Source organism: Diadema antillarum, unplaced genomic scaffold (assembly GCF_040938485.1).
Source record: "Diadema antillarum isolate AM-2024a unplaced genomic scaffold, OU_Dant_1.0 seq00000519_RagTag, whole genome shotgun sequence".
Taxonomy (NCBI): domain Eukaryota; kingdom Metazoa; phylum Echinodermata; class Echinoidea; order Diadematoida; family Diadematidae; genus Diadema; species Diadema antillarum.
Window position 1 is genome coordinate 346,145 of NW_027271471.1, and position 25,852 is coordinate 371,996.

The window sequence follows — 25,852 nt, forward strand, 5'->3', positions numbered from 1 at the left end:
TTTCTCCCCGCAGGACATGTAAATCCTACTTTGGTCATGTTGGTTATCCAATTTCTCTCCAGGTTGTCTCATTTCTCCCCACTTGATGTCCCATTCCCCCCAAATTAGGGGTTAAACAAATCATTAATTACACGAAAATGTTTTATATAATATAGGGGTATCACTAAGTACTCTACTATAAACTTCAGAACCTATACTACATAATTATGATTATGACCTAGTTTGACAAAATATTTTAAAAGTTACAAGGAATCTTTCTTTATGATTCAAAAATGTCCCAATCAAACTCAGAATAATGAGAGTGCTCTAATTTTTTTTAAAACATAATTCCATAAATATTCTTCAAATCTGCAGTTTGGATTTGATAATTCGATAGATACAGTTTGCTCTGGCTAGGTTATTATTCAAAACCTCTTCATACGTTTACCTCTGACGAAATCGCTCTCATTACTTCTGACATTTTTACCTCTTGACATTACCTCTGACATTTTTACCTCTGACTTTTTTTTACCTCTGACATTATTACCGCTGACATTATTACGACCGCCCCCCATACCCCCCCCCCCCCCCTCCTGCTTTGCTACGCCGGTGCTTAGACGGGAACCAGTATGTAAGGTCGGATTCTTTGGAAATTCAAATTCAAGGGTGTTGTGATTTTTTCCCCGATTTTTTGCCTTTTTTTTTTTCTACGAACCAAAAGTGTGGGCCGGGCTGCAGCCCCCCAGCCCCCCGGTTCCGCGGCCCCTGTCGTCAACTGATCTAAATAGGCCTAGAAAATTAACACTCTTTTATAATCATACTGATACACACCTCCATTATGATTATCATACCACGCAACCAGTGCTCGATTTACATTTTTAAAGAGACATTTTCCCCATCATGAGGCCTATAGAAACGTGCATGGTCATGTGGATTGAGAGAATGCAGCAGATTTAATATCGAACACACATCACAGGGGCGGATCCAGGGAGGACCGCAACCGGCGCACGCCCCCCCCCCCCCCCCTTTATTTTTTGTTGAAACGAAATAAATATAAAGAAAAAAATGGGGGGAGGGGTGCGTGCGCCCCCTCCCCTTTAATTTTGTAAACGCCCCCCCCCCCCCCCCCCCCCCCCCTCTTTACGGAATTCCTGGATCCGCCGCTGCATCAGTGAAAGTTTGAGAGAAATAAAAAATTGGATAATTCGTTCAAAAGTTATGAATATTGAAAGTTTTAGTGCCGGTTGGTTATGTTGATTGAATTCGAACGTTCAAAGTGCGCGAAGTTGTGTTACTATAAATGAAATTGAAATTGGTAGGTTGGCACGAATTTTTATTTCTGCACTTTCGGAAATTTTCGAGGAGGGGTATCACACACCAGGGAAGATGGGAACAACTGACATTGGGAAGAGTGCACACACGACAGCACCACGTAATAACGTAGCGAGCGTCCTTACTACCACCAGTGATAGTCCCGTGTGTATAATCTTTTGGGTGGAGACTTTGCTGCGCGTTGTGGCAGGCGTATCGTGTCAACATATGCACCCGTTCCTTGTCAAGTTCGATTCGCATCTCTCTCCGTGCGCCTACAGTATATATAAGCACAGTGTAGGTGCAGTGTGTGGTGATGGTAGCAGTCCTGATTACAAAAATTCAAGCCTCTTCGGGACATTCAAATTGATGACGAATCAGTGACTGGTGCATCCTGGTGAGTAATTTGTGAATATTGGTATCTCAGGACATGTATGGCTCAGAATAAACGAAAACATATTGCTTACATGCTATTTGATAGTCACGATACGCGATACCAAGTAGGCTACATCTGTAAGTGCACTGAATTATGTTTGTTACGATGGTTGTTTCCGATACGCGATACCAAGTAGGCTACATCTGTAAGTGCACTGAATTATGTTTGTTACCGCCGGCGCACTACTTTTACAGCGCTGCTTTTACACGTACATGTACGTTACAGCTCCTGCTTGATACTCGTATAATCTTACTTTACTTACTTTACTTTACTTTTCCGGAACGATGGTGTAGGACAGAGCCTGGTCATCGATCAGGTAGAGTTAGAATCTATCTCTTGATGCTCTCCTTCCAATCAAGCTTTACACACACAACCGACTGTATTCTACGTGTACTTCCGGTTTTCTCGACTTGAATTACAGCTTTAATATGATTTGAAATTTCTCCATTCTTAAGAAATTGCTGTTACTACAACTATTGGTTGTTGCTGCGAAGTTGCCATGTGTTGTTCGCACGACAATAAATGAAAAAAATCTGCAGAAATAGGACCCTTACTGGCATGCGAGACGTGACGTGGCAGGGTGGGTGAAGTTTGCGGGTGACTCCACAGCGCAGTACGTGCACGCGCGACTTACTAGTAGTGGTAGTAGCACTAGGTAGTAGGCCTAGTACAGTGCAGTGCCTACGTACATTGTGTACCTACTTACTTGGAAGAAATTGCTTTGGAGACAGGATAAGTTCGAAATCACTGTTCGTTCCCGATTGTGTTCGCGACATTTCGACAGAGAACAAATAAAGAAAAGAGATGGGCATTCCATGACGATACTGTATATCCAGGTGGGTGAATATTTTCCAGCATATAATTGTCCAGCGCTGTTACCCTTCTAATACAATTAACAGCAGCTCAACTTCTATTGCGTATTTGTGTTATTACCAAAAATGGCCTATGGCAGGAGTTGACAGCTACTGGAGACCAAGAGCATGTATTATGTACCAATACACATACATGTAATGACTATAATCAGTCATAATCAAACACAACACCTTTCCAGTGCTTGTCTAGCCTATTCTTAAAGGCATTTATGGAACAAGCAGAGACCACTTCTTCTGGGAGAGAGTTCCACATACCAACAACTATAATCTTCTACCTGCCTGCTGGCCTGCGCGGTTCGCTCAGCTCCTGACCAAGCAACGACAAGAAGGTCGCTTTATTGTTTTGGTTTGCGAGACAATTAGAAACAATGTATCATTACATGGAATATTAAAGTTGGGAAATCCAAATTTACCCATCAAAGACTATAGTACAGTCCTTGCAAATCATGCACTTTTTATAGGCAGAGGGGGGGGGGGGGGGGGGGCACCCCCCCCCCCCACACTTTTGAAAATGTGTTTGGTAGTTCTAACTTTCCTTGAGTTTTACGATTATATTTTTACATGTTTCAGCTTCTGTACAATAATGTAGGTAAAATGTCTCAGACATATTAAAAACAAGGGGAAAGGTGGTAAAACTACAATATTTGGACAAATATTAACACTAAGGTAACAGTTACTGTTAATTGTCAACTTTTGCATTTCCACTTCTTATCTATTTTCACTAATGGTGGTACATGTATTTTTCACCATGCCGGCACTTTAACCATGGTCGCATGGAGGTACATTTGTAGAGTTCTACCTGCATGGTCCCGGTGTTTTAGCCAAATGCGTACACGGGCGCATGGCGCAAGTTTCCTATAGAGACCTATGCTATCGACTCCTCTTTGGCGCTTACGCTGTGGCCCACTTCCCGGAGTCCGAAGAAGTCCGATCCACTGTAGTCAGTGGTCCGATCGCAGTTCGGCTCATGATTCGGCTGAGGGAGATGACAGCTTTACAGGCCTGTAGCAAACTTCTTTTGTGATGTCATAATAGGAAGCACATGCAGGCACCCTGGTATTGCTACAGACTGCGTGATGCACAGAGAAGACAACGAAGGCAACGTTACATGGCAACACCTACGCGCTTAACTCCTGATTACTGCTAAATTTCGGCAATCTTTGTATCAATACTAACGGTGATCGGCAGTATCATCAACAGCGCCCTCTACACTACCGGGACTATGCACCTTTAACCTACAAATGTACATACACGCCTGTATGATGTGTGTACAGAGTACATACATTGTATACTACAAATACATGTAGTAGCCTACAGGGCTTGACACACACATTTTTTCCAGTAGCCTGTTGGTACCTTCCCCCCCCCAAAAAAAAAAAACAACAAACAAACAAACAAACAAACAAAAACAAACAAACAAATAAACAAAACACACACACACACACACACACACACACAAATTAACAACAACAACAAAACAAACAAGTGTTTATTTTGACATTTTGGTTGCCCAAACAAGAAATGTACAGTATGACTGAAGAGTCATGACAATTTTTACACTTTTTTATTCGTAGTTGCCTGAATGTAGGCCTACCACCAATAGAAAAAACTTTCAGTGGAAATTTGGTGGCCTGCTTGACATTCTTTGTTTTGCCACATCAGATTACCAGACCACAGCTACGTCTGTACATGTAATGTAGAGTCCTGTAGTATAATCAAACTGACATCGCACATTTGATGGGCAGTAGTGATGATAAATGTTGTGTTGACAAATGATTATTATTGTACACCGTATCAACAACAGTGATGCAAATGATACCATGATTCTGCTCTTATCGATATTAACAACTGTATGTATGCTCATTTTCTGTTTTCAGATTGTCTGTGCCCTTTTGACCTCTGAAGTGCCATTGACACCTCCTATTACCTCCAGCGATGGGGTCTAATTATGACAAGGAGCCGTGCTGCGGCATTTCGCTGCTAAAATATGTTCTCTTCATCTTCAATTTCTTTCTCTTGGTGAGTATTCTTTGTCTGTTAAAGTTATCAATTAAAATCTCAATTCCTATGATACTGATTTTGGTATTTTTCACATGAAATATGAAGATTTTTACCTGCTGAGGACGAGGTGACTTTGCTGTAACCAGCACTTGGCGGGTTGAGATGGGGGCACAAGGGATGTGCATCCTCTCTTTTTTGTGAATCACACATCAAACTTTACATTTATACTACAAAATCTAAGAAATTGTCATATCCGTCCCCGTATTTTCAAATTTGCTTTTTGCGTCCCCTTTTATTTTAAATCCTTGATCTGCCATTGCGATTTCCCATAGACACATCTGCTGAGAGGATACTTGGGACTTGTCTTTAATGGGTTTACAATAAGTCAGAGAAGAAAACAAGTTGTGTTTCCTCCAAAAAGTTGCAAGGGGAATAGGCTGGCAGCCTGCTGATACAATCACAATTGACTGTTTATAGTGTCCTCATACACTGTAATGGTAGCCAAGTTTGCTTTCTGGTTCCTGCATTCATGGTGGATTTGCTGGACTTTGTTAAATCTTCGCTACTGATTTAAAGGTTGAATCTGTACCATGTACATGTACAATGTATGTGTACAACATTGTAATATTAAAGGTGAAAGTGTAAATACAGAATTGGAAATTTGTGAGACAATTTCGAGAGTGATAGAATGCGGTCAAAAACCTAAAGCTCAATGGATGAGGAAAGCATTATTGGGATCCCAGTTCAAAAGAAAAAAGCCAAACAATTTTCTGTTCTCACCTTGCATTCTCACAGATATGCAGCTGAAATCTGAACCTTCATACTGCATCACTTTTTTTCGTTCGAGTCAGTAAAGCCCTCTTTGTATTTAATATGAAATATCATTTTCATTTCCTACAGTGTGCATACAGGTACACTATTTAGGCCTACTGAAATACACAAAATTGCATTTTGTACAAACTGTTTGTATCGCTGAAGTTATACAATGTACAATGTATTGTATACAATTCATGATTCAGAGAGCCACTGCAAATTTTACATACTTGAACATAATACATTTATTGGATAGTACATTTTACCTGGGTAGTTTGTACGTACTGTAATGTACAATACATCTCATACACAGATATTAATGCATGTGAGAAGGAAAGGTTTCAGTTTCATAGTGTGCTGCATGTGAAGTGATTTTGTTCAGTGGCGACGAGGAAACTGGCATGATTCTTTTTTTTTTTTTATTGTGGCAGTCAGTATCACTTTGTATCTCCAGTCTCAATTTTAGTCATGTACAACCAGGTAAGCATACATGTTGGTGCATTATAGAATTCAAAGCTACAAAGCTGTACATGTACAGTAGTTAAATTAATGATTGTGGAGTACAGGAAATAACAGAAATTTGCATTATTCACTCATTTTCAGGAAGCATTTATTAACGATCCTGGACTGAAAACAAATTGCTACAAACAAATGGAAAATCTTCTATTCCTGAAATAGTGCCAAGATCATTTGAATTGGGTGCATGCATTCACCGCACAATAGTGCCTGTACTGGTATTAGTGGTACATGTACATGTACACACATGCACTTGATTCATGTACACAAACAATACAGTTGTACTTGTAATGCGCATTCATGTTTGTGCACTTGTCTAAGCTGCACAAATGATTTGTACATTTGAAACTCATTTGAGATCAGAGCTCATATTTGCGACTTGTTTGATGATAAATTTATGAATACAATATTTCTTGCTCGTAACTCGCGAAATTTGGGGAAATAAAAACAAGACAAAAACAAACAAACACTAAATATTGGGTTTACATGGGATATAAAACTCTGTACAGTTTGTACACTATCCCACCACAAAGTGGACATACAGTGTAGTACACATTTTGCAGGGCTGCACACTGACACATTTTTTCTACTGGTCCAACCAGTCTCTTGGACCATTACAGTACTGTAGGTACCAGGGTTTTTCCATTTTTTCTGGTCTATTCCTGAAAAAGTTACTGGTCCAACAGAGATTTTTACTGGTCAGGGACTGTTGTTGTACCACTGCCAGTGTGCAGCAATGCATTCTAGACTACGGTAATACAATTGTACCTTTACACAATCAGCTGTACGTGTACCATGATGTACTTACCGTTCAGATGCTGGGGTTTGTGTTGGTAGTGAAAGGTCATCTTATAGTGACCTTTTGTGTTTGTGTGTTGCTTGTCAGTGAGTCACTACCTTGGGATTTCAAACAAGCTACTGTGATGGGGTGTGATGAGTATCAATGAAGAGTCTAGGGTCATTACCCAGCAAGATTTCAGTCCCCCACACATGGCAGTGTATGCATATTTTAATGCTGTGTGATACATGTACAACAATTCTGTTGTATACAATGTTCCTGTGATGTATTTTTGCAGACATTGTACAATTTGTACTGTACACATACAATGTGTACATATGTGTAATGTTAGCAAGTGCTCAAAAATATACACTGTACTGTACTGTAGGTGTGCCTACAGAAACAGTGAACTTTATGACTGGGCGTACAGCTGTATACACATGCACCAACAATGTACACTTGTACAAAATATACAGTACATTGTATGTGTGTATGTACTGGAGTCATATGTTGCTGAGAAAGTGTGTAATGAACAACACATACATTTGTATAATGCCAATAGGCCTATCTTTCTGCCAAATGCTGGTATACTATCAACAAAACAATGTACATCCTATACAGTGTACATGTATGCACAGCACAGCGGCATAATTTACTGTGCACCATATTTTTGTATTTTGTGTCTTATACAATGTCAGTACATTGTGCAGTGTCATACTACAAGGTGTGCACATGTATAAGATGCATATTTTTTTTTTTTTTACAAATTATTTCATTATTTTTTAAAATGTTTGTTTTATGTACGTTGTACCAGTATTCATTTATTTATTTTTTGTTCTTCCGCATTTGAGACAAAAGACACCAAACAATAGTGACACAGTTGTAATGTCAAATACAACTTTGTACAAAGTTGTACATTGTACATTGTATTTTAACAGCTGTACATGGCATACTATACAGTGTATCACATACAAAGTTACTGTATGTGCTTTGTACAGTATCGTCTACAGAAGTGATACATTGTACGTATGTAAATCACTTGTTCTGCAGTACTGATGTATAGCCTCTGCACGATACAGATGGTACACTGTACATGACCAAGAGATGGACTCTGTGCATACAGTCCCGTGAGCACAGTACGGCTTTGTACATGTACGTGTATGATGAAACCGCATACTGTATGAACAGTCAGAGGGTGTGCAATATCTAATTTTTTTTTTTCTCAATTAAAAAGCTGCTGAGCTGTACATGTACACATACATGTAGGCCCTATGTATAATGCATACTGTGGTTAGAACAGTTTAGAGCAAACAGTCCATGTCAATACATAGCAAACATCCGCAAAAATTCAGTTTGTTGGATCTCTGTGTACTTTGGCAGTCATGCATACACTGTGTAGATCTACATTGTACACTGTACTTGTGTAGCATGAATGTGGGGCTTTGCATTTATTTTGTACATTTTCATTGCATTAGAATGGTTTTCAATTACATAATGTACAGTAGTTTGCAGGAATGTGTGGAATGAATTGAAAGCAAAAGAGCTGAACACATAAACTTGAAGTTATCTTCCATCTGAAGGGGAATTTACCCCAAATGTATCTTAGGATTGAGTGACTGCAGTGTTAATAGTCACTCAGTGTTTGAGGAAAATCAGAGTCAGACATTCCCTTCAAAAGTGATCTCTAAGAGAGGGAAAATCTTAAGTGCTGCCATTGCTAGATACACTTCTAATAGACTACATACGAACTGTACAGTATGTTACGTGTACAAAATGTATGTTTGTAATGTCAAGTGCTATAGAAATTATGGCATTTTAAATGTAGATGCCAATGATGACATTTTTTTAAAGGCTGGTTAGTGTCACTAATTGTTGAAAGTGTGCATTTTCATTATTCTGAGTTTTTTATTTACATGTATCTTAATTTTATGATTATTGAAAGTATATTTTTTGTTTATGATTATTCCATTTCTTTATTTAAAAGACAGTTCTGAAATTTTAAAGCTTTCAGTATTTTTGTTCCTCTTTTTTTTGGGCAAACTTTCTCTTTTTTTATTTTCAATTCTTTGTATCAAAATTAAGTGGATTGTGAACTAGAGCATCCTTCCAAAATCATAACACATGGATGAGTACCGGTATTGCTATCTCATGTACAGTACATTCCATAAACACCAGTTGTATATGTACAAGATTGTAATGTCACAATAGGGTCAAAACCTGCAGTGGACCCAACATGCAGCTTGTCTGGCAGAGCTGTCTCCACCCCATCCCACCCCTCACACCCCACCCCTCACACGCCACCCCTCACCCAACCTCAGCCCACCCTGCATCCCAACCCCATCCTTCACCCCAACCCCGCCCCACCCTGCACCCCAATCCCATCCCTCATCCCAACCCTCACCCCTCATCCCAACCCTCATCCCAACCCCATCCTCATCCCAAACCCACCCCTCACCTCACCCCAACCCCACCCCTCAACTCAACCCCACCCCATCCCTCACCCCATCCCAATCCCTTACCCCATCCCACCCCTCACCCCATTCCCACCCCTCATCCCTTCCCCACCCCTCACCCCATTCCCACCCCTCATCCCTTCTCTACCCCTCTCCCCTCACCCCAACCCTCACCCCCATCCCACCCCTTCCTCAACCCCACCCCTTACCCTCAATCCCACCCCTTACCCCAACCCCACCCCTTATCCCAACCCCACGCTTACCCCAACCCTACCCCTTACCCTAACCCCACCCTTACCCCAACCCCACTCCCAGAATATATCAACACCACCACCACTACTTCCAGCCACAGCTCTTTACAGGATGAAAATTGTGATGGTCATCCAGCTGTTCTATACACGTATTCAAAAGCAGGAATGGCATCATAATCTCGTGGTATCCCTGCCAGCGAGATGCATCCCTGGTGATGTTGTGTCTTCTCTTCGGTCCGTTCCTGTCGTCCACCGCATACCGCGGATAGTTTATTGCCCAAATCAGGTGTCTATATCGGTCTCGTTATTGCCGCCCTTGAGATAACCAGTGCAGGGTTGGATGCTTGGAGTGGGAGGTATACATACAGTACAGTACTTAAATACATTCTGGTATTCAATGTACTTGCTACCCTCTCTCTTACTCTCTCCCCCTCTCTTTCTTTCTTTCTTTCTTTCTTTCTTTCTTTCTTTCTTTCTCTCTCCCTCTGTCTCTGGTAAACATACAGAGGTACACCCTGTAAACATACATTTAAAGGGATGGTTGCATAGTTTTCAGATTTTAACTTTTTATGAGATCATTAGAAACCATGTAAGAAATAGTAAAGAGCATACAACTCTCAAAGAGGAACTCAAAGTTGATTTGATGAATATCGGTTTTGAAATGGCAGAGATATCTAAAACAAAGTGGTCCTAATAAAAGGTGGAACCCACTTTTCAGGCCATAATAGGCAGGCATTGCCATAGCCATCATGTCCCAAAATGGGCTGTGTGTATTCCAAATGTGCAGGCTTTCAGGAGCTTTCGGTACATTGTACATGTAGTTCCAACTACAGCGCTCAGTTTTTTAGTTCACAGTGTGAATGGAAATCTCAAGTACTGTAAAAAAATTGGATATTTTCGTGCGACTAATTTTTCGTGCTTGGCCGGGGAAGAAAAGTTTCGCGTGTTTTTAATTATGCGGAATCAAGACATCAAACTGTACTGGAACATACAATGTATGGCAAGGAAAAATATTTGCGTACTTTCATATTTGCGCTAGTTTCTGGTTGCGCAAAATGCACGAAAATTTCCACTTTTACAGTATCCCATCTTTAATGACACAATGTGTTTGTAGTGTGAATGAGTTTTTAGATTGGAGCAACACTCTTTTAAAAAACACTTGTGGGGCCCCATTTTAATAAGGATGGCAAGTCTTGCTAAAATAGCAACTTCCCTTTGAATGGCTACAGCCATTCAGGACGCTGGAGTTTTGTAGCTACCATGACATTTGCCATTATTCCTGCACAAGTTGCCGTCCTAACATCTCATTATGAAATGGAGCCCTGGACCCAAGACTGGCCAAACATACTGTAATGGGAGAATTATAGATTGCAAAACAGGTTTGATCCAAGTTTACTTTCAGAATTTATAAACCATTGTAGAATACAAAAATAACTTGACTGGAAAATTAATTGCATTTTTTGAGTAAGCATATGACAGAGCTGTTTTGTGTAAGCCTACTTGTAAATCTGAAATTCTTGTAGACACCAAACATCTACTATAGCTAGTCCTTTGTTTACCTTTGCCCCAATAAAAAAGAAACAAAACAAATTGACTAGTACAAAAACAGCATATCAGAAAGTGTGCTTGTGAAAGCCATTCACTTTTTACTTTGAGACTTGAGGCAAGACTAGACCCAAACGAAGCAGGGAACCCGCAGATCGCAGATCGGCTTAGAAGGAGAAATATGATGCCATTCCAAGGCGTTACTTATCTGAGATAAACTATGCCATAACTCAGCAATCCCCACCCTCTGGTGGCGAACAGTACAAGGCAGTTATAGCACAGTTGTGCTACAATTCAGAATACGTATCGTAGATGCATGATGTACAGTCTATTCCTGTACTCACAAACTACATGTACGCTGTAAGATACAGTTTGTTTTGTATGGTATCAGAGCTACCAAGTCTCACGCATTCTGCGTGAGACTCAAGCATTTAGGGGCCGTCTCACGATCTCACGCATGGCACCCATTTTTCTCAAGCATCGGGCGAAGTCTGCAACTTGGGCCTATAATAAGGAGCATATCTCAAAGGATTAGAGTAATAGTTGCAATTGAAGGTTTATTTTCCTTTTGTCTTTCAAAATAAGTAAAAAAATAGTCACTTAAGTATGCACCTGATCGCACCATTAAGAGCTAAGAATTGAAGAAGCTCCCTACCGTGGGAGGCCACAGGGGGAAAAACCCCTCCCACACCCTCGCTCGCGCGCACATTCGCTCGCCGAAATGCCGAGTCATGAAAATCTCACTCATAAATTTTTTTTGAACTTGGCATCCCTGTGGTATGTCTGTGTATACAGTGTACACAATGTATGATAAAAGGGTTATGGAGCTGTAGTTTTCCCAATTTGAACTGCATGAAATAGGGCATACATTGTACATAGCCAGTGTGTCCTGGAAGTTGAATTTCTGTTAAACATCATCTTACAGCGACAATGTTGAAATGTGTGATAGCACAAGAAATGTGGCAACTCAACTATAAAATGACATTGACATCAGAGGCAATAAATTTAATAGACTTTCAGTATTGGAATACTTTGGTATTAGAAATTTGTGACATGACTGCCAAAGTTGGTCACAAACCTCTTTCAGATCCCCAAGGTGCAGTGATACAAGTACAGTGTACATTGTAAACTGACCCTTTAAATTTGGTTCTTGGGGATGTATTTTATCTATTAAACAAACAGTACAATACATAAGGAAACTTGTATGTGTATTTGACTTTCTTGCATGTCTTTAACTATTGAGTTAAAAAATATTGCATGATAGACTGAGACATTAGAAAGTACTTTCTTATTCATAATGATAACATTATTATTATCATTATCATTATTATTATCATTATTTTGGCGATTGTCATTTGATGGGCAGTCTCCAGTTGGGTACATAATTTTGTAATTAAGTACAAATCTTGTTAAGGTGTGTTTTAAATGTTGATGGTCATTTTATAATTGTGTACATATATGAGTAGGCCTATACAGTAAACCCTTTGTGTGCTTCAAGTACAAGTACTGATTGGCACGGAAAATGCCATTGGTCAATTCCATTGTGACTTATGGGACAAAGTGACAATTTTTGGCAATTTCAAACCAGTATTTTGAGAAAATAGTTGCATCAAATGCATTTTTCTCAGTTCATGGTTAGATCCATCATATCACAGTTTATGAAAACACCATACTTAGTTTGAAAAGTATCATTGCATTACGTACAGCAACGAAAAATTGCTGTCGTGACTTATGGGACATCTGAGGACCACCGTTTTTCACGTGGGAAAGTAAGTTCTGAAATATTCTTACACACAGAGACTCTGGAAAGATATTTTCTTTCCTGAATGTAGCAAAGGGTTGGTGCTTACCCTGAGCCAAGTGGTATGAATATCTACTCATTGGTACAGTAGCAGGATAGGGAAACCCAGTGTGACTGATGGGACACAAAAACGTGACTTATGGGACGCTATCAACTACCACATTTTGAGATTGAGAGAATAATATTTACTGATGCCGGAACAAGTTCTAGAACATCATAAAACCAATCTATGACCAAAGAACATTCAGAAAATAAGCCATCTGAGAATTACACAAGCTGTATTATGGTCATAATAGTGTATTAGAAATGATACATAAATTCTGCAAAAATTGGCAATTTTCATGAAAAATGAAGGTTTTTTCGGACATAACTCCACTCCACGTTCACCGATGTTCACAAATGAGGTATCAAAATATCTGTTGTGAAAGGCTGCTTTGAGTAAACAATACCAGATCATCTAATTAAGCTTCATTAATCATCTATACTCAATAGTTTGATTATCATAAAATGCAACCTTTCCGTGGAATTGACCCATTGCATTGTTGATTTGCTACACTTGTACAGTCCCTGGCATAGAAGGGTTAATAAGTGGCATACTATTTAACGTTTGCTTCTCTTCCAGCTTGGCGGTGCCGGCGTGCTTGGAGTGGGCATCTGGACGATGATTTCCAAGTTTGACTACGCCGAGGTGCTCTGCACCTACGGCTACACCATCGCCACCTACACCCTCATCGGCTCGGGGGCGGTGGTCATCATCATCGCGGCGACTGGTTGCTATGGAGCTGTGCAGGAGGTCAAGAACTGCCTCCTGCTGGTAAGTGACATCATTCTTTAAACATCTCTCACCTCATCTTTGCAGGCCTCCAGTTCCATTTGATTTGGGTCATGGTTATTTGGCCTAGACCCTCAAATTTTTGAAAGAGGCGGTCATACTGTAGTCAGTTAGGAGGGCATCGAGGCCAAAGTCGAATTTTTCTTGGGGGGGGGGGGGAGTTGGAGGGAGTGTCAGAAAAAAAATCATCTTGATATTGAATGAATTAACAAACATCTATGAATTTCACCATTTTTACAAAGTGTATATATGATATTCAAGGGGGAGAAACTACAGCTGTACATGTAGTTCATATTTGATTTGTATTGGATGGAAGTTTGTTGAATCTGCACAAATCAGAAAAAAAAAATAGCCTTAAAAACTTTGCCAATTTGAGACGAAAACATTAATCAGTATAATGTTTGCCAATTCACTGAGCAGTTACAGTGTATGTTTAGTGATTAAGAGATTTTGATGATTTTTGCAACCCCAGAATGAACAATGGTACAAATATGGACCCTACCAGTAGGGTCCATGGTACAAAGGACCAGAACTGAGGCATTTTATCTCGTAATGTACGGTAGAGAATTCAGCCATTGGCTGCGCATTAGCCATTGGCTGAATTTGCGTAATATGAGAGGCCGTTCCGCGCGCAATCGCCATCTTCGTTCCAGCGCAATGTTCGATCGCGAAGCGATTTTTATCTGACCGAAAAATCGGAAAATATCATCGAAATCTGCGGAAATACGGAACTGAATTCGTGCTCTCTTACAAGCGTGATTATCGTTCTCAGCATGGATGAACCAGCTGACAAATCGGAGAAGGCAAAAGCCAAAAAAGATACCGAGCTGTGTGAGCCTAAGGCCAGCCCAGCTCCGGCAGCAAAGAAGAAGGCTGCAGGCAAAACTCTGTCTAGCGGCGGGAGGCCTAAGGCATCCCGCCCCGCGGCTTCGGGGAAGGCACAGCCGAACCCGCCCGCACCAGCTGCTACCGCTCCCAACCCGACTGTGACTACAGCGGAAAATAGCACGGAGGTTATGTCCCGCATTGGGAAACTCGAGTCAATGTTCGAAAAAATGATCGAGACTTTGAGTACTCCTCATCATGGAGAACAACATGCCAACACGCCGCGGGATTGTTTTAGTGAATATGGCGACTGCGACACACAAAGGGGAAGCAGCTCACCACCCGTCATAGAATTGGCGGATAATCGCAGCGTGGCTGATTTCCTATCGGCAAACCGCGATGACGCGGTCAGCTTGTTTTCGGACGTAGGCCTACAGGAGGCAGATAAAGACAAACGGCCAGAATTCAAGATACCACGAATGGCTCAGAAATTCGTGGCTCCGTCCGGGATAGGGGAACCACTAGATGAGGATGTCGCGGACACCATTGTGTATATGATGGGACAAAAACTTGACCAGAAATCTCTCGACGAAGCAGCAACTCGCTACCCCTGCCCATCTAACTGCACATGTCTAGAAACCCCTAAAGTGAACAGCACTATCTGGGAGAACATCTCGACGGGGACGAGACACAGGGATCTGAAACTACAAATGATCCAATCATCCCTCTTGAAAGGGATAAACGCGTTTGCTCGTACCCTTCCAGCAACTTTGTCTGAAGCTCAGCAGGATGCTATGGCTTTTCTCTGCGATGCAAACTTCTCCCTCAACTGCATGAGAAAGGACAGCATAAAGCCTGACATGAACTCAAATTTCCACCACCTGTGCAAGCCCTCTCACAAAGTGACAAAGTACTTGTTTGGAGATGACCTGGGGCGCCAAGTGAAAGAGATCCAAGAACAAAGGAAAACAATGTCAGGCATGATGAAATCACGCTTCACACGAGAGCAATCACGGTTCCAGCCGTACAAGAAACCGGATGTGACATCTCGCCGTCAATACACGTCGACTGGGTTCACCCGCCCGTTGGGGAGGGGTTATGACCGCCGAACATCACATTCCAACCCCATGGCCGGTTCATCTGCACAGCCTTTTTTAGGGAAGGCTTGGAGGGGGAGACCTCGAGATCCTCCTCACACTTACACACCGACAGCAGCAAGGGAGGGTGGCAACAAGCAGCCAACCTACCACAGGCAGAGCCAAAGCCAGGGGAGGAAATAGAACAGGTAGGTGACTATGAACACAACATAGACAACGATCTAGTTACAACACCAGCTGTCGTCGGAGGTCGTCTGAAGCCATTTTTCCCTGCTTGGGAAAATATCACGAGAGACTCACACATTATTCAAGCAGTTCAAGGCTATACAATAGAATTTGACCCAGAAAAATTTCCCCCTTCTCGAGAAAAACCTCTGCGTTCTTACAAGCGGAATGCTGAAGAAACAGCCAAGATTGACCATGAGATTCTTGTTCTGGAAGAAAAACAGGTCATTGAAAAATGTGCCCATGAAGAAGGGGAATTTATTTCAGAGGTTTTCACGAGACCAAAAAAGAACGGAGGAGTTCGATTAATTCTTGACCTGTCCGAACTCAACAAAAGTGTTCAGTACCAACACTTTAAAATGGATAATATTCAATCTGGTATTCTACTCCTCTCAAAAGGGTGTTATATGGCTTCAGTAGACCTCCGTGATGCATACTACACAATTCCCATTCACTTAGACTCTCGTAAATATCTCCGCTTCGTATGGAGAAACCAATTGTGGCAGTTCAAAGCTTTGCCAAATGGCTTATCTTCCGCCCCAAGACTGTTCACCAAAATACTGAAACCAGTGCTTGCCTTACTAAGACAACAGGGGCACACAGTTTTGTCGTACTTGGACGACACACTGATAATTGGGAACAATAAAGCAGACACTCGCTCAGCAGTGCAAGCCACCACTGACCTTTTGACTAGTCTAGGGTTCATTATTCACTCAGAGAAATCGGTACTTGAACCATCCCGTGAGATTGAATTTCTGGGTTTCCATTTAAATACATCTGAAATGAGAATCACCCTCCCAGCCAGTAAAAGCAATGACATTCAAGATGCATGTCGATCCTTGCTTGCTAATAACAAACCTAGTATCCGGGAGGTAGCTAAAGTCATTGGGAAGATTGTGGCTGCCTTACCAGCATCTCAGTACGGCCCCTTGCATTACAGGCAGCTGGAAAGGGAAAAAATCAGAGCCCTGAGAAAACAGAAAGGACATTTCGATAGACATATGAGCCTATCAAATAGAGCCAAGGCGGAACTAGTTTGGTGGTCATCCCATGCACATCTCGTGTCTAAACCCCTGTACCCAGGGAAAGTATCAAAAGAAATAAGAACAGATGCTAGTGGACAAGGTTGGGGTGCCACAGACCTGCAATCCAAGACAGGGGGTAGATGGAATGCTCAAGAATTAGCAAGAGCAGCAGGTAATGAAATAAACTATCTGGAAATGCTAGCAGCCGGTTTGGGACTCAAAAGCTTCTGTTCAAATGTCAGAGATGCACATATACTGTTGAGATTAGACAACACCACAGCGGTGACATACTTGAATAACATGGGCGGCGTCAAGTCTGAAGCATGTAACGAAATGGCGTTGCAAATTTGGGATTGGTGCAGTAGACGACAAATTTGGATAACAGCATCTCACTTGGCAGGCTCTAAGAACACAGAAGCTGATACGATGTCAAGGAAATTCAATGACAATATAGAATGGATGCTAGACAAGACAATATTCAATGAGATAGTGCAGAGGTATGGGTTACCAAATGTAGACCTTTTTGCCACCAGACTGAATGCCCAGCTCCCAACATACGTCTCCTGGAGACCAGATCCAGAGGCATGGGCAGTAGACGCATTCACTATTGACTGGGGACCCCTAGTATTTTATGCGTTTCCCCCATTTAGCTTGGTTGCAAAGTGTCTCCAAAAAATCAGACAAGATGGCGCTAGGGGAATTTTGATAGTGCCAAATTGGCCAACACAGCCCTGGTATACCGTACTACGTAACATGCTATTGGAGGAGCCCTGGGTATTGCGAAAACACCAGTTGTTAACCCAACCCATTACAGGTAGACCCCATCCACTTACACATCTCTCCCTCTTATGTTGCAGGGTTGGAGCAAACATTTCATAGCTCAAGGACTGACGGAGGAGACTGCTGATATAATGGCAGCGTCTTGGAGGAAATCCACCAAGGAGCAGTATATGGTGTATATTAGGAAGTGGCAAAGGTTTTGTCATGAGCGTCACTTATGTTGGACCCATACGAAGGTGGGAAATTTGTTTGCGTTTTTTAATTCTATGTACAAAAATGGAGCAAGCTACAGCACCTTGAATACATCAAGGAGCGCACTAGCATCAGTTGTTCTTCTACGGGACGAGAAATACACCATTTCTACACATCCTTGGATTTGCCGGTACTTCAGGGGCATTTTTAATCTCCGACCACCCACTCCGAGATACAGCTTCATATGGGATGTGGGCAAGGTGCTGAGCTACCTCAGACAAGTAACTCCAGCTCATAAGATTTCGCTGTGTCAACTGACACACAAAGTATGTTTTTTACTAGCGTTGACTTCTGCCCAAAGAGTGCAAACACTTTCATACCTAACCCTTGACAATGTGAAGGCGTCCAAAGATTGTGTGGAAATAGCAGTGGCTGATTTGATAAAGCAGAGTCAACCTGGGAATGTGGGAGTGAAAGTAACACTAAAAGCCTTTCCCGAGGATAAGAAACTCTGTGTTGTACACTATGTTAAAGAATACATTAACAGAACAAGCACATTGAGGAAGGAGGTGAATGCACTATTTGTCACCTACAAGCAACCCCATGGGAAGGCATCAAAGCAAACCATCGCTCGATGGATAAAAACTGTGTTGAGAGCATCAGGTATCGACACCGATCTCTTCAAAGCACATTCAACGAGATCGGCGGCAACCTCATCTGCCAAGAGGAATCATTTTCCAATAGCAGACATTCTCAAGCATGCTGGGTGGAAAAATGAATCCACGTTCAGGAATTTTTACCTGAAACCGGCATCCCAGGCAACATCTTTTGGACAAGCAGTTCTGGGACAACAGACCTCTAGGAAGGGACAAGATTCAGTCCTGTAAACATAGGTAAAGTTGCCCAAAAACTTTCTCTGACAATATATTCTGTGAAAAATGACTACTGTGAAAATCTTTGAAGTCTCATATTACGCAAATTCAGCCAATGGCTAATGCGCAGCCAATGGCTGAATTCTCTACCGTACATTACGAGATAAAATAGAAAATTAAATGAAAAACATTGAAATTTAATTTGTATTTTATGAGTAATGGGAGGATAGAGAATTCAGCACCCTCCGCTCCCTCCCTTACTCTGAACAGCCTTAAATGTGGCTTATACAAGATCTATTTTATCTCGAAATATTTTTTCACAGTAGTCATCAGCTTTTAAAGATGGCGATTGCGCGCGGAACGGCCTCTCATATTACGCAAATTCAGCCAATGGCTAATGCGCAGCCAATGGCTAATGCGCAGCCAATGGCTGAATTCTCTATCCTCCCATTACTCATAAAATACAAATTAAATTTCAATGTTTTTCATTTAATTTTCTATTATATTCATCTACAGTTGTAGCCATTCCTGTGTCCAAGGGTTTGATCTATACATCATGGCCTCTAGTATCAGGACACTGGTTCTGAAACTGAAATTACATTTGTAGCAAATTTTGTCTTTTTATCAAATAACAGAATAATCTTTAATATGATATGGTTTTAAAAGTATACATGCCACGTATATTTTTTTTTTTCCAGACAATCATTTTAACTCCACCTCATCCCTGAAATTATTTCATAGTGATGTACAGTATGCTCCCTTTTAATAATAGAATGCTCGAATATTAACACGTTGAGGACGAGTCCCAAGTATACTCGGGCAGGTGTCTATAATGGGAAATATGTGTTGTAGCAAAATCAGTCCATCCGCATTGGGTTATAGTACAATAAAACAATCCCTCCTGTCTGTCTGTGTATTGAACTAGAAATGTATCTTACACCATGAAATTGTGACTATGTGTTCCTGTAACACGCACGTGGCCACCATGATATCATTGTCGTACAGAAAGATACAGCATTATTTTTTTTTTCCACAGTGAAGTTCATTTTGTGGAGAGACCAATGTGGCCAACCTGTGGCAAGCTAAACTGAAAAATTAGAGCTGTTCGGTGTGAAATGGAGTTCTTGATTCCTCATACAGTGTGTGATGTTCAGACTGTGACACAACATTTGCTCCTGTAACAATTGCTCTGATCTTTTTCTCTCAAAGAACTTTAGGGTTAGGGTTAGGGTTGTGATAGGGTTACAGGTTTAGTAATAGACATGAGGATAAGGATTGGGTCAGGGTTATGCTCGTGGATATGTTTTATGTTTGGCTAATAGCGTGCAGATTTTCATACGAGCAATTGTCGCAGGATCAAATGTCATGAGACTGTTTAACACTTTAAGTACCTTTTTCTCCTCTCACACCCCAACAGTATTTTTTCCTGCTTCTCTTCCTCTTCCTGGTCGAGCTCGGACTTGGAGTCTTTGTCTACTACTACAGAGGGATGGTAGGTTCCATTCATGTGTAGCACTTGCTGCTCCGATAGCTACGTTCACGTGCAGGATTAATATAGTTTTTAACATCGTGATGCAAAAATTGAATTTATTTCCCTTTGTTCACACATGGTTAAAAAAAAAAAATTAAAAATCACTTTCTGGCAAATGAAGCACATTGAATCCAGAATGTGCGTGCCAATTGCAAATGGCCAGAGTGTGACGTGGGACACCTGATTATGCAAACCTAGTGTGAAAAGTTGAAGTTTGGGGTTTGAAAAATTAATGATTTCTTCATGTGCCTTCATACACTCTGCACAGGACAAATTATCGTGAAAATTGTGACAAAAAAATCAAGCTGGACTGACTTTTGCAAGGTATTGCATAACACGAGTGTTGGAGTATGCAGAACTTTTGTTGAAAGGGAGGAATATCCTATACCATAATCCATAAAGGGATTGTTAGGTGAAAGGTGAAAGGTCATGACCAAAGTTCATTGGATTGAAATTGGTTTATGTCATTTTCAATCTCCAAGATATTAAACTAGGCAGCAAGAAATGCAGGTGAGTGTGCGAAGCAATTATTAGATTCAGCCAGAAATTCACTGGTTAGGGAAGAAGTTGAATCAGTAAGTGAAATGGTGTTCAGGATAGAAATGAATTAGAGATTGTATCATGAAAGAAGGAAAGACATTATTCAGATTGTATCATGTATGAGAAGTGTTTTCTTCCTAAAATAGGGACTGAAAGTCAAATGAATGTACCTGATCTTTAACCCATGGCAACCATTGTGTCGTCCAGATTGAAACTGAGCTGGAGAACTGTATGACCACCACCCTCGTCGAGGATTACGGTATGGATGGGAAGGAGGCCTACAGTGAGACGGTCGACAAGGTCCATGCCACTGTGAGTTCTCTGACCTCTGTCTGCGCTTTATTTTCCAATGACAAAATTCTATCAGGTCTCTGTCAGTCAATTCAATTCAAATCAATTCAATGTAATTTTATTTAATTTAATTTGATTCAATCTAATCTAATTCAATTCAATTTAATCTAATTTAATTCAATTCAATTCAATTCAGTTAAATTTTAATTGTGCAATAAAAAAGAAAATTACAGAGAATTCTATGCGGGAATTCTACATATGTATTAAAATGGTGGTGCTTGAAAAGTCGAAAACATGAAAAGCACATGATAAATAAATAAATGGACTTTAAATACAAAGTCAAACTGGAAGAATCAATCATGTAGAATATAGAACTCAATGGACATTATGTGAAACTCCAGAAATCTGTACCTGTTGCCTACGTAACCGATGCGAATCCCAGTCCCCCCCCCCCCCCCCCCCCCCATGCATATACTGTAGACAAGAACTTTAATATGCGTGCACTGAAATTTCATGAATCTTGGCTCTCGCAAAATTCGCAAAGTGAAATGCACACAAACATTTCTAGTTTTGTAGGAGTCCCCAAATCCCTATAATGGGTGTACCCATGGGACTATAAAGGCACATTGCTATTCTTGATTGGACTGACGTGTCTGCAGCTAGTACACATATGTAGGTCCAGGTCAGATGGATGACTGAACGCCAATAAAAAAAAAAGCTTGGCGAGTTCGGCTGAGTGTGTAGGGACAAAAAGAGTTAAATGAGTATCCCAAACAATTATTGAACATTAATTTTGACAAATCTTGTCAGCATTCAAAATTAATTGTAATGCACAACCACATTGACAGAATGAGAAGCAAGTGTTATTCCTTAAAAAAAAAGAAAAGCAAAGTTGTTGTTTTTCTAACTTCAAGACAATATACATTGTGTGTGTGTGATGGCAGGCAATATTTGTGGATATTTTGTCATTGCAGGAAAGTGTGCACATCACATGGAGAATTTGCGAGAATAAAACCACCACATATTGCGTGGAGGGTGCAGTACATTTGTACATTTGTTGCACTGTGTTTTGTTTTTTTTCCTGTTTGTGTTGACCCCAGTTGAAGTGCTGTGGAGGCCAGAGCTATGAAGACTGGGCGGAGAGCAAGTGGAAGCTGGAAGGGAAGGCTGGAAACCGGACCACTCCCCCCAGCTGCTGTAAGACCAGGAGCGAGTACTGCTCTGTTAGGACACACCCATCGAATATCTACCACCGGGTAAGACAGTAGGTGGGACTAAAGAAGTGACGACCATTGTTGTACTCTTAGGGCGGTGATTTGTCCCAGTTGGTAGTGCGTGGGTCGAGTCTCACTGAGCAGTGTTGTGTGTATCCCATCCCCTCTAGTAAGAGCCAAAACACTCTGTCCCTTAGATAGGACATTAAATGGAGGTCCCATGTGTACTGCTCTGTCAGGGCACACCCATCGAATATCTACCACCGGGTGAGACAGTAGGAGGGACTAAAAGAAGTAAGGGCCATTGTAGTTTGGCAGTGATTTGGTTCAGTTGCTAGTGATGGGTCGAGTCTCACTGAGCAGTGTCATGAGTGTAGCATTATGTCCCCTCTAGTAAGAGCCAAAACACTCTGTCCTCAGATAGGATGTCAAAGTGGAGGTCTCTTGTGTGAGTTAGCCACGACTCACGCATGTGAAAGATCCCACTTTATTCATTCATAGCCAGGAGCAGGGTGCTATCTTGGTGAAGTGGTCCCCCTTCCTACTCACACAAGAAAACAGGCAAATGATGCAAACCCCTTGTGGTTTGCCCCTGGTCACTAACAATAGTCAGCAAACAGTGTCAACCAATGTTTCAATGAATGAGGACCATTGTAGAAACTTGGATGAAAAACAGCAATGCAATGCATTCAGGGTATGGTTTATTACATCAGTATTGTAGGCCAATGGCTATTAAGTGTGATTAATGTAATAAATTTTGATGAGTTGAGAATCATACAAACAACTATAGCTAGTACAATATTCACACTGAAAATAAAATAGAGCAAATGGCAGCAGAGTTTGTGTACGACTCTTGAGTTCTTATTTGCAGACTTGAAAAAAGATTTTGAAATCAATCAATCCCAACTATACAAACATGGTGACTTTTGAAGACAAAAATATCATGTCTCACCCCTCCCCCACCCCCCCCCCCAAAAAAAAAGAACAACAACAACTGTCACAAACACACAAAACCACCACAAACACACACAAGTGGAAAAAAATATTTATTTTGCATTAATACAGATGATAGATGATTGTGTTTGAGAGGAAAGTGTAAATTACAAGTATTTCAGGTGATTGGCTGACTTAAGGGTGCTCTGGTAAATTTGTTCACAAAAACTGAAGGAGGCACAGTACCTCACTCCTCTATTAATGTCCTCATCTAGTGTGCTCATCTTGGAATCCTTGAATATTGTGACTTTTTGCTTCTCTTTTGCTGGTGACCCATCAATCAGACCAATTTTACTTTATTTACTACCCAAGCCGCCTGCAACATGGAATAAACTGCTGCTTTAAATATCAATCTCGGTGGTATGATAGACTATGCCCAACTTCCACCTGCTGTATCACTGCTATCGCTCATCAGAAAGTACCAAAGTTTGATGTCATAGCCATTCATCACCATGGGAACTGCTTCTAAACTGCCTCACGACGCCAAAATAACTGTTATCGCAACAGTTGCTATATAAACAGAGCGTGTGCCTATTTCCAACCCAGTGCCCAAGCCCTTGTGCAAGTATGTCTTGAACCAGCTCTAAGCTGTAACAAAAGACTGTGACATCATCACATCGGTACTCTATAGAAGTTGAAGGAATGAATACTTGGTTTACAACCTGTATCTTTTAACTGTTGTCCATGATTGTTCCCATACAGGGGTGCGTGGCCGGACTGTCGCACACCATAGAGGACCACCTTATTATCCTTGGTGCTGCCTGTTTGGCCATCGCAGGTGTTGAGGTAAGTCATTCTGGTCTAATCCAGATCATACAGTTTTCATTATCATCTGTGTCTATATGTTCATTTTTTTTTTTTTTTGATATCCCTCACTAATAAGATCCTGTATGGTATAATTGGTCATCATAGCATTATGTTACCAAACAATGTTACAATGATGTTGATGTTGTTGAGTACAGAATGCTATAAATGATGAGAATGTGCTATTCTGTGAAATCATTTATGGTGTAGTGCACTATACCATGTTATTGATGAGTGGCTTTTCAGCAACAGTGTGTAAAAATCACCATCAGTCTACATAGGGTTCAAGGTGTGTGACTTTTGCCCTGTGACAGAGCTTTAGTGAGTGTTTGATATACAAATGGGAATTTGTTGCGCCATTGAAGGAGTCCGGTGTGTGAGTGCGGCAAGTGCAGAAGAAAATATTGAGTCAATTTTTCTCTTCTTTCTTCCATCTCCAGATCATGGGGCTGATATTTTCCATGTGCCTTTACTGTCACCTGCGATACGAGGATGAGGAGCCATTTTGAGCTTCCTGCTGGTCGTCATGGAAACACCATTCTCAACTTTTTGTTTCCTGAATGAGCAGGCAGTTTATGTATGCAACTGTTCGACAACTCAACTTCCCCAATGTGCGTCTTCTATATTGCTTTTGTAGCTGTAATCTGTCGTTCAAACATTTGATAAAAATCGTTTGGCCAGTTACTCTTCAGACTTTGTTTTTCAGAGTTGTGAGATTCGATGCTGACAAGATTCTGCTGTGCTCCTTTGGTACAGAGAAATTGGATGCCAGACTTTGGAATTTTTGAAGGCGGAAAGCAAGGAAAATACTTTAAAAAAAAAACACACAATTGACACTTGTACAATTTTTATTTTAGGAAATTTGTGTCGAGTGTTGAGTGTCAAAGAAGGGAAACATATCTGCTTGGACTGTGTAATAGCTGTGTACAGCTTGTGTGAGGAGTATTCATTTGAAGCTAGAAAGACTAGATGTTTATCTCAACTTATCTTTGAATTCTTTTATATACACATTTTACATTTTTGAATGATTGAAAGCATTTTTAAGCACGTTTGTGTGATTTGTATGAAACAATCTACGCAGCTCCTTAAAGGGGATGGCTAGTAACTGATCAGTGGGAATCAGGGGGAATGCTGGGGGATGATTGCTCCAATTCTTATGGGATTCATTTTAGGGCACATTATATATCTATTGTTGTGTGAAAATTATTTGCTTCAGAACAGTCTCATATTCAAGCAATGTGCAGTTCAATGCCCCGTCACTGTATGGGCATGCTAACCTGGAAACATTAAACTGCACATTACTTGAATATGTGACCATTCTTAAGCAAATAATTTTCACACAACAATAGATATATAGTGTACTCCTAAATGAATCCCACAAGGATTGGAACAATCATCCCCCAGCACTCCCACTGATTCCCACTGATCAGTTACTACCCATCCCCTTAAACCCTCCGTGTGTCACATTTATTACCTGTCCATAGGTTTGTGTGTGAAATTTTTGCACATTTGACTCATTAGCTTAGAAAGGCTTAATGTAAACAGAGGTATTAAAGGGATAGGTACAGTTTGGGTTGAGACGGGGCTACAGGTTTCTAACATTTTTTGATGATGATATTTTGAGATAATGTGAAACCTATTATGAACATGTTAGAGCATATAATTTGAAGAGGAATTCATTTTTTTTTTTTTTCAAAATGAAAATTGGTTTTGAAATGGCTGAGATATCCACAAAAAAAAGCAATCTTAATGAAGATGGGACCCACCTTTTATATGTATCGCTTTGTATGGCTTTATTTTTGGATATCTCAGCCATTTCAAAAATGATTTTCATTCTAAAATGAACTTTGAATTCCTCTTAGAATCATATGCTCT

The 25,852-nt window shown here is 40.8% G+C and overlaps 3 protein-coding genes across 4 annotated transcripts; all 3 read left to right on the forward strand.

Annotated features, from left to right (window-relative positions):
* The first annotated feature begins 1,565 nt into the window (after positions 1-1,565).
* Positions 1,566-25,127, forward strand: LOC139734259 (CD151 antigen-like). Of its 2 annotated transcripts, none has more exons than XM_071645055.1 (8): positions 1,566-1,687; positions 4,476-4,617; positions 13,379-13,570; positions 20,022-20,096; positions 20,883-20,987; positions 22,067-22,222; positions 23,876-23,959; positions 24,418-25,127. In XM_071645055.1, exons 2-8 carry the CDS (start codon positions 4,534-4,536, stop codon positions 24,484-24,486), a joined length of 765 nt encoding a protein of 254 aa, XP_071501156.1. In that variant the 5' UTR covers positions 1,566-1,687; positions 4,476-4,533; the 3' UTR covers positions 24,487-25,127. The 2 variants fall into 2 exon arrangements, with proteins under 2 accessions (XP_071501156.1, XP_071501157.1); XM_071645056.1 differs by lacking the exon at positions 1,566-1,687 and adding an exon at positions 2,024-2,042.
* On the forward strand, positions 14,164-17,753 carry LOC139734261 (uncharacterized). Its single transcript, XM_071645058.1, has 2 exons — positions 14,164-15,698; positions 17,618-17,753. Exon 1 carries the CDS (start codon positions 14,362-14,364, stop codon positions 15,691-15,693), a length of 1,332 nt encoding a protein of 443 aa, XP_071501159.1. The 5' UTR covers positions 14,164-14,361; the 3' UTR covers positions 15,694-15,698; positions 17,618-17,753.
* On the forward strand, positions 15,689-18,958 carry LOC139734262 (uncharacterized). Its single transcript, XM_071645059.1, has one exon. The coding sequence runs from the start codon at positions 17,609-17,611 to the stop codon at positions 18,617-18,619; it is 1,011 nt and encodes a 336-aa protein (XP_071501160.1). The 5' UTR covers positions 15,689-17,608; the 3' UTR covers positions 18,620-18,958.
* Positions 25,128-25,852: the final 725 nt, after the last annotated feature.

Bases quoted from the DNA above. Each gene is read 5' to 3' on its own strand.
- LOC139734261 (XM_071645058.1), top strand. From the start codon at position 14,362: ATGGATGAACCAGCTGACAAATCGGAGAAGGCAAAAGCCAAAAAAGAT.
- LOC139734259 (XM_071645055.1), top strand. From the start codon at position 4,534: ATGGGGTCTAATTATGACAAGGAGCCGTGCTGCGGCATTTCGCTGCTA. The intron at 20,097-20,882 runs GTAGGTTCCATT...TGTGTCGTCCAG, and splicing joins TCTACTACTACAGAGGGATG to ATTGAAACTGAGCTGGAGAA. The intron at 23,960-24,417 runs GTAAGTCATTCT...TTCCATCTCCAG, and splicing joins TGGCCATCGCAGGTGTTGAG to ATCATGGGGCTGATATTTTC.
- LOC139734262 (XM_071645059.1), top strand. From the start codon at position 17,609: ATGTTGCAGGGTTGGAGCAAACATTTCATAGCTCAAGGACTGACGGAG.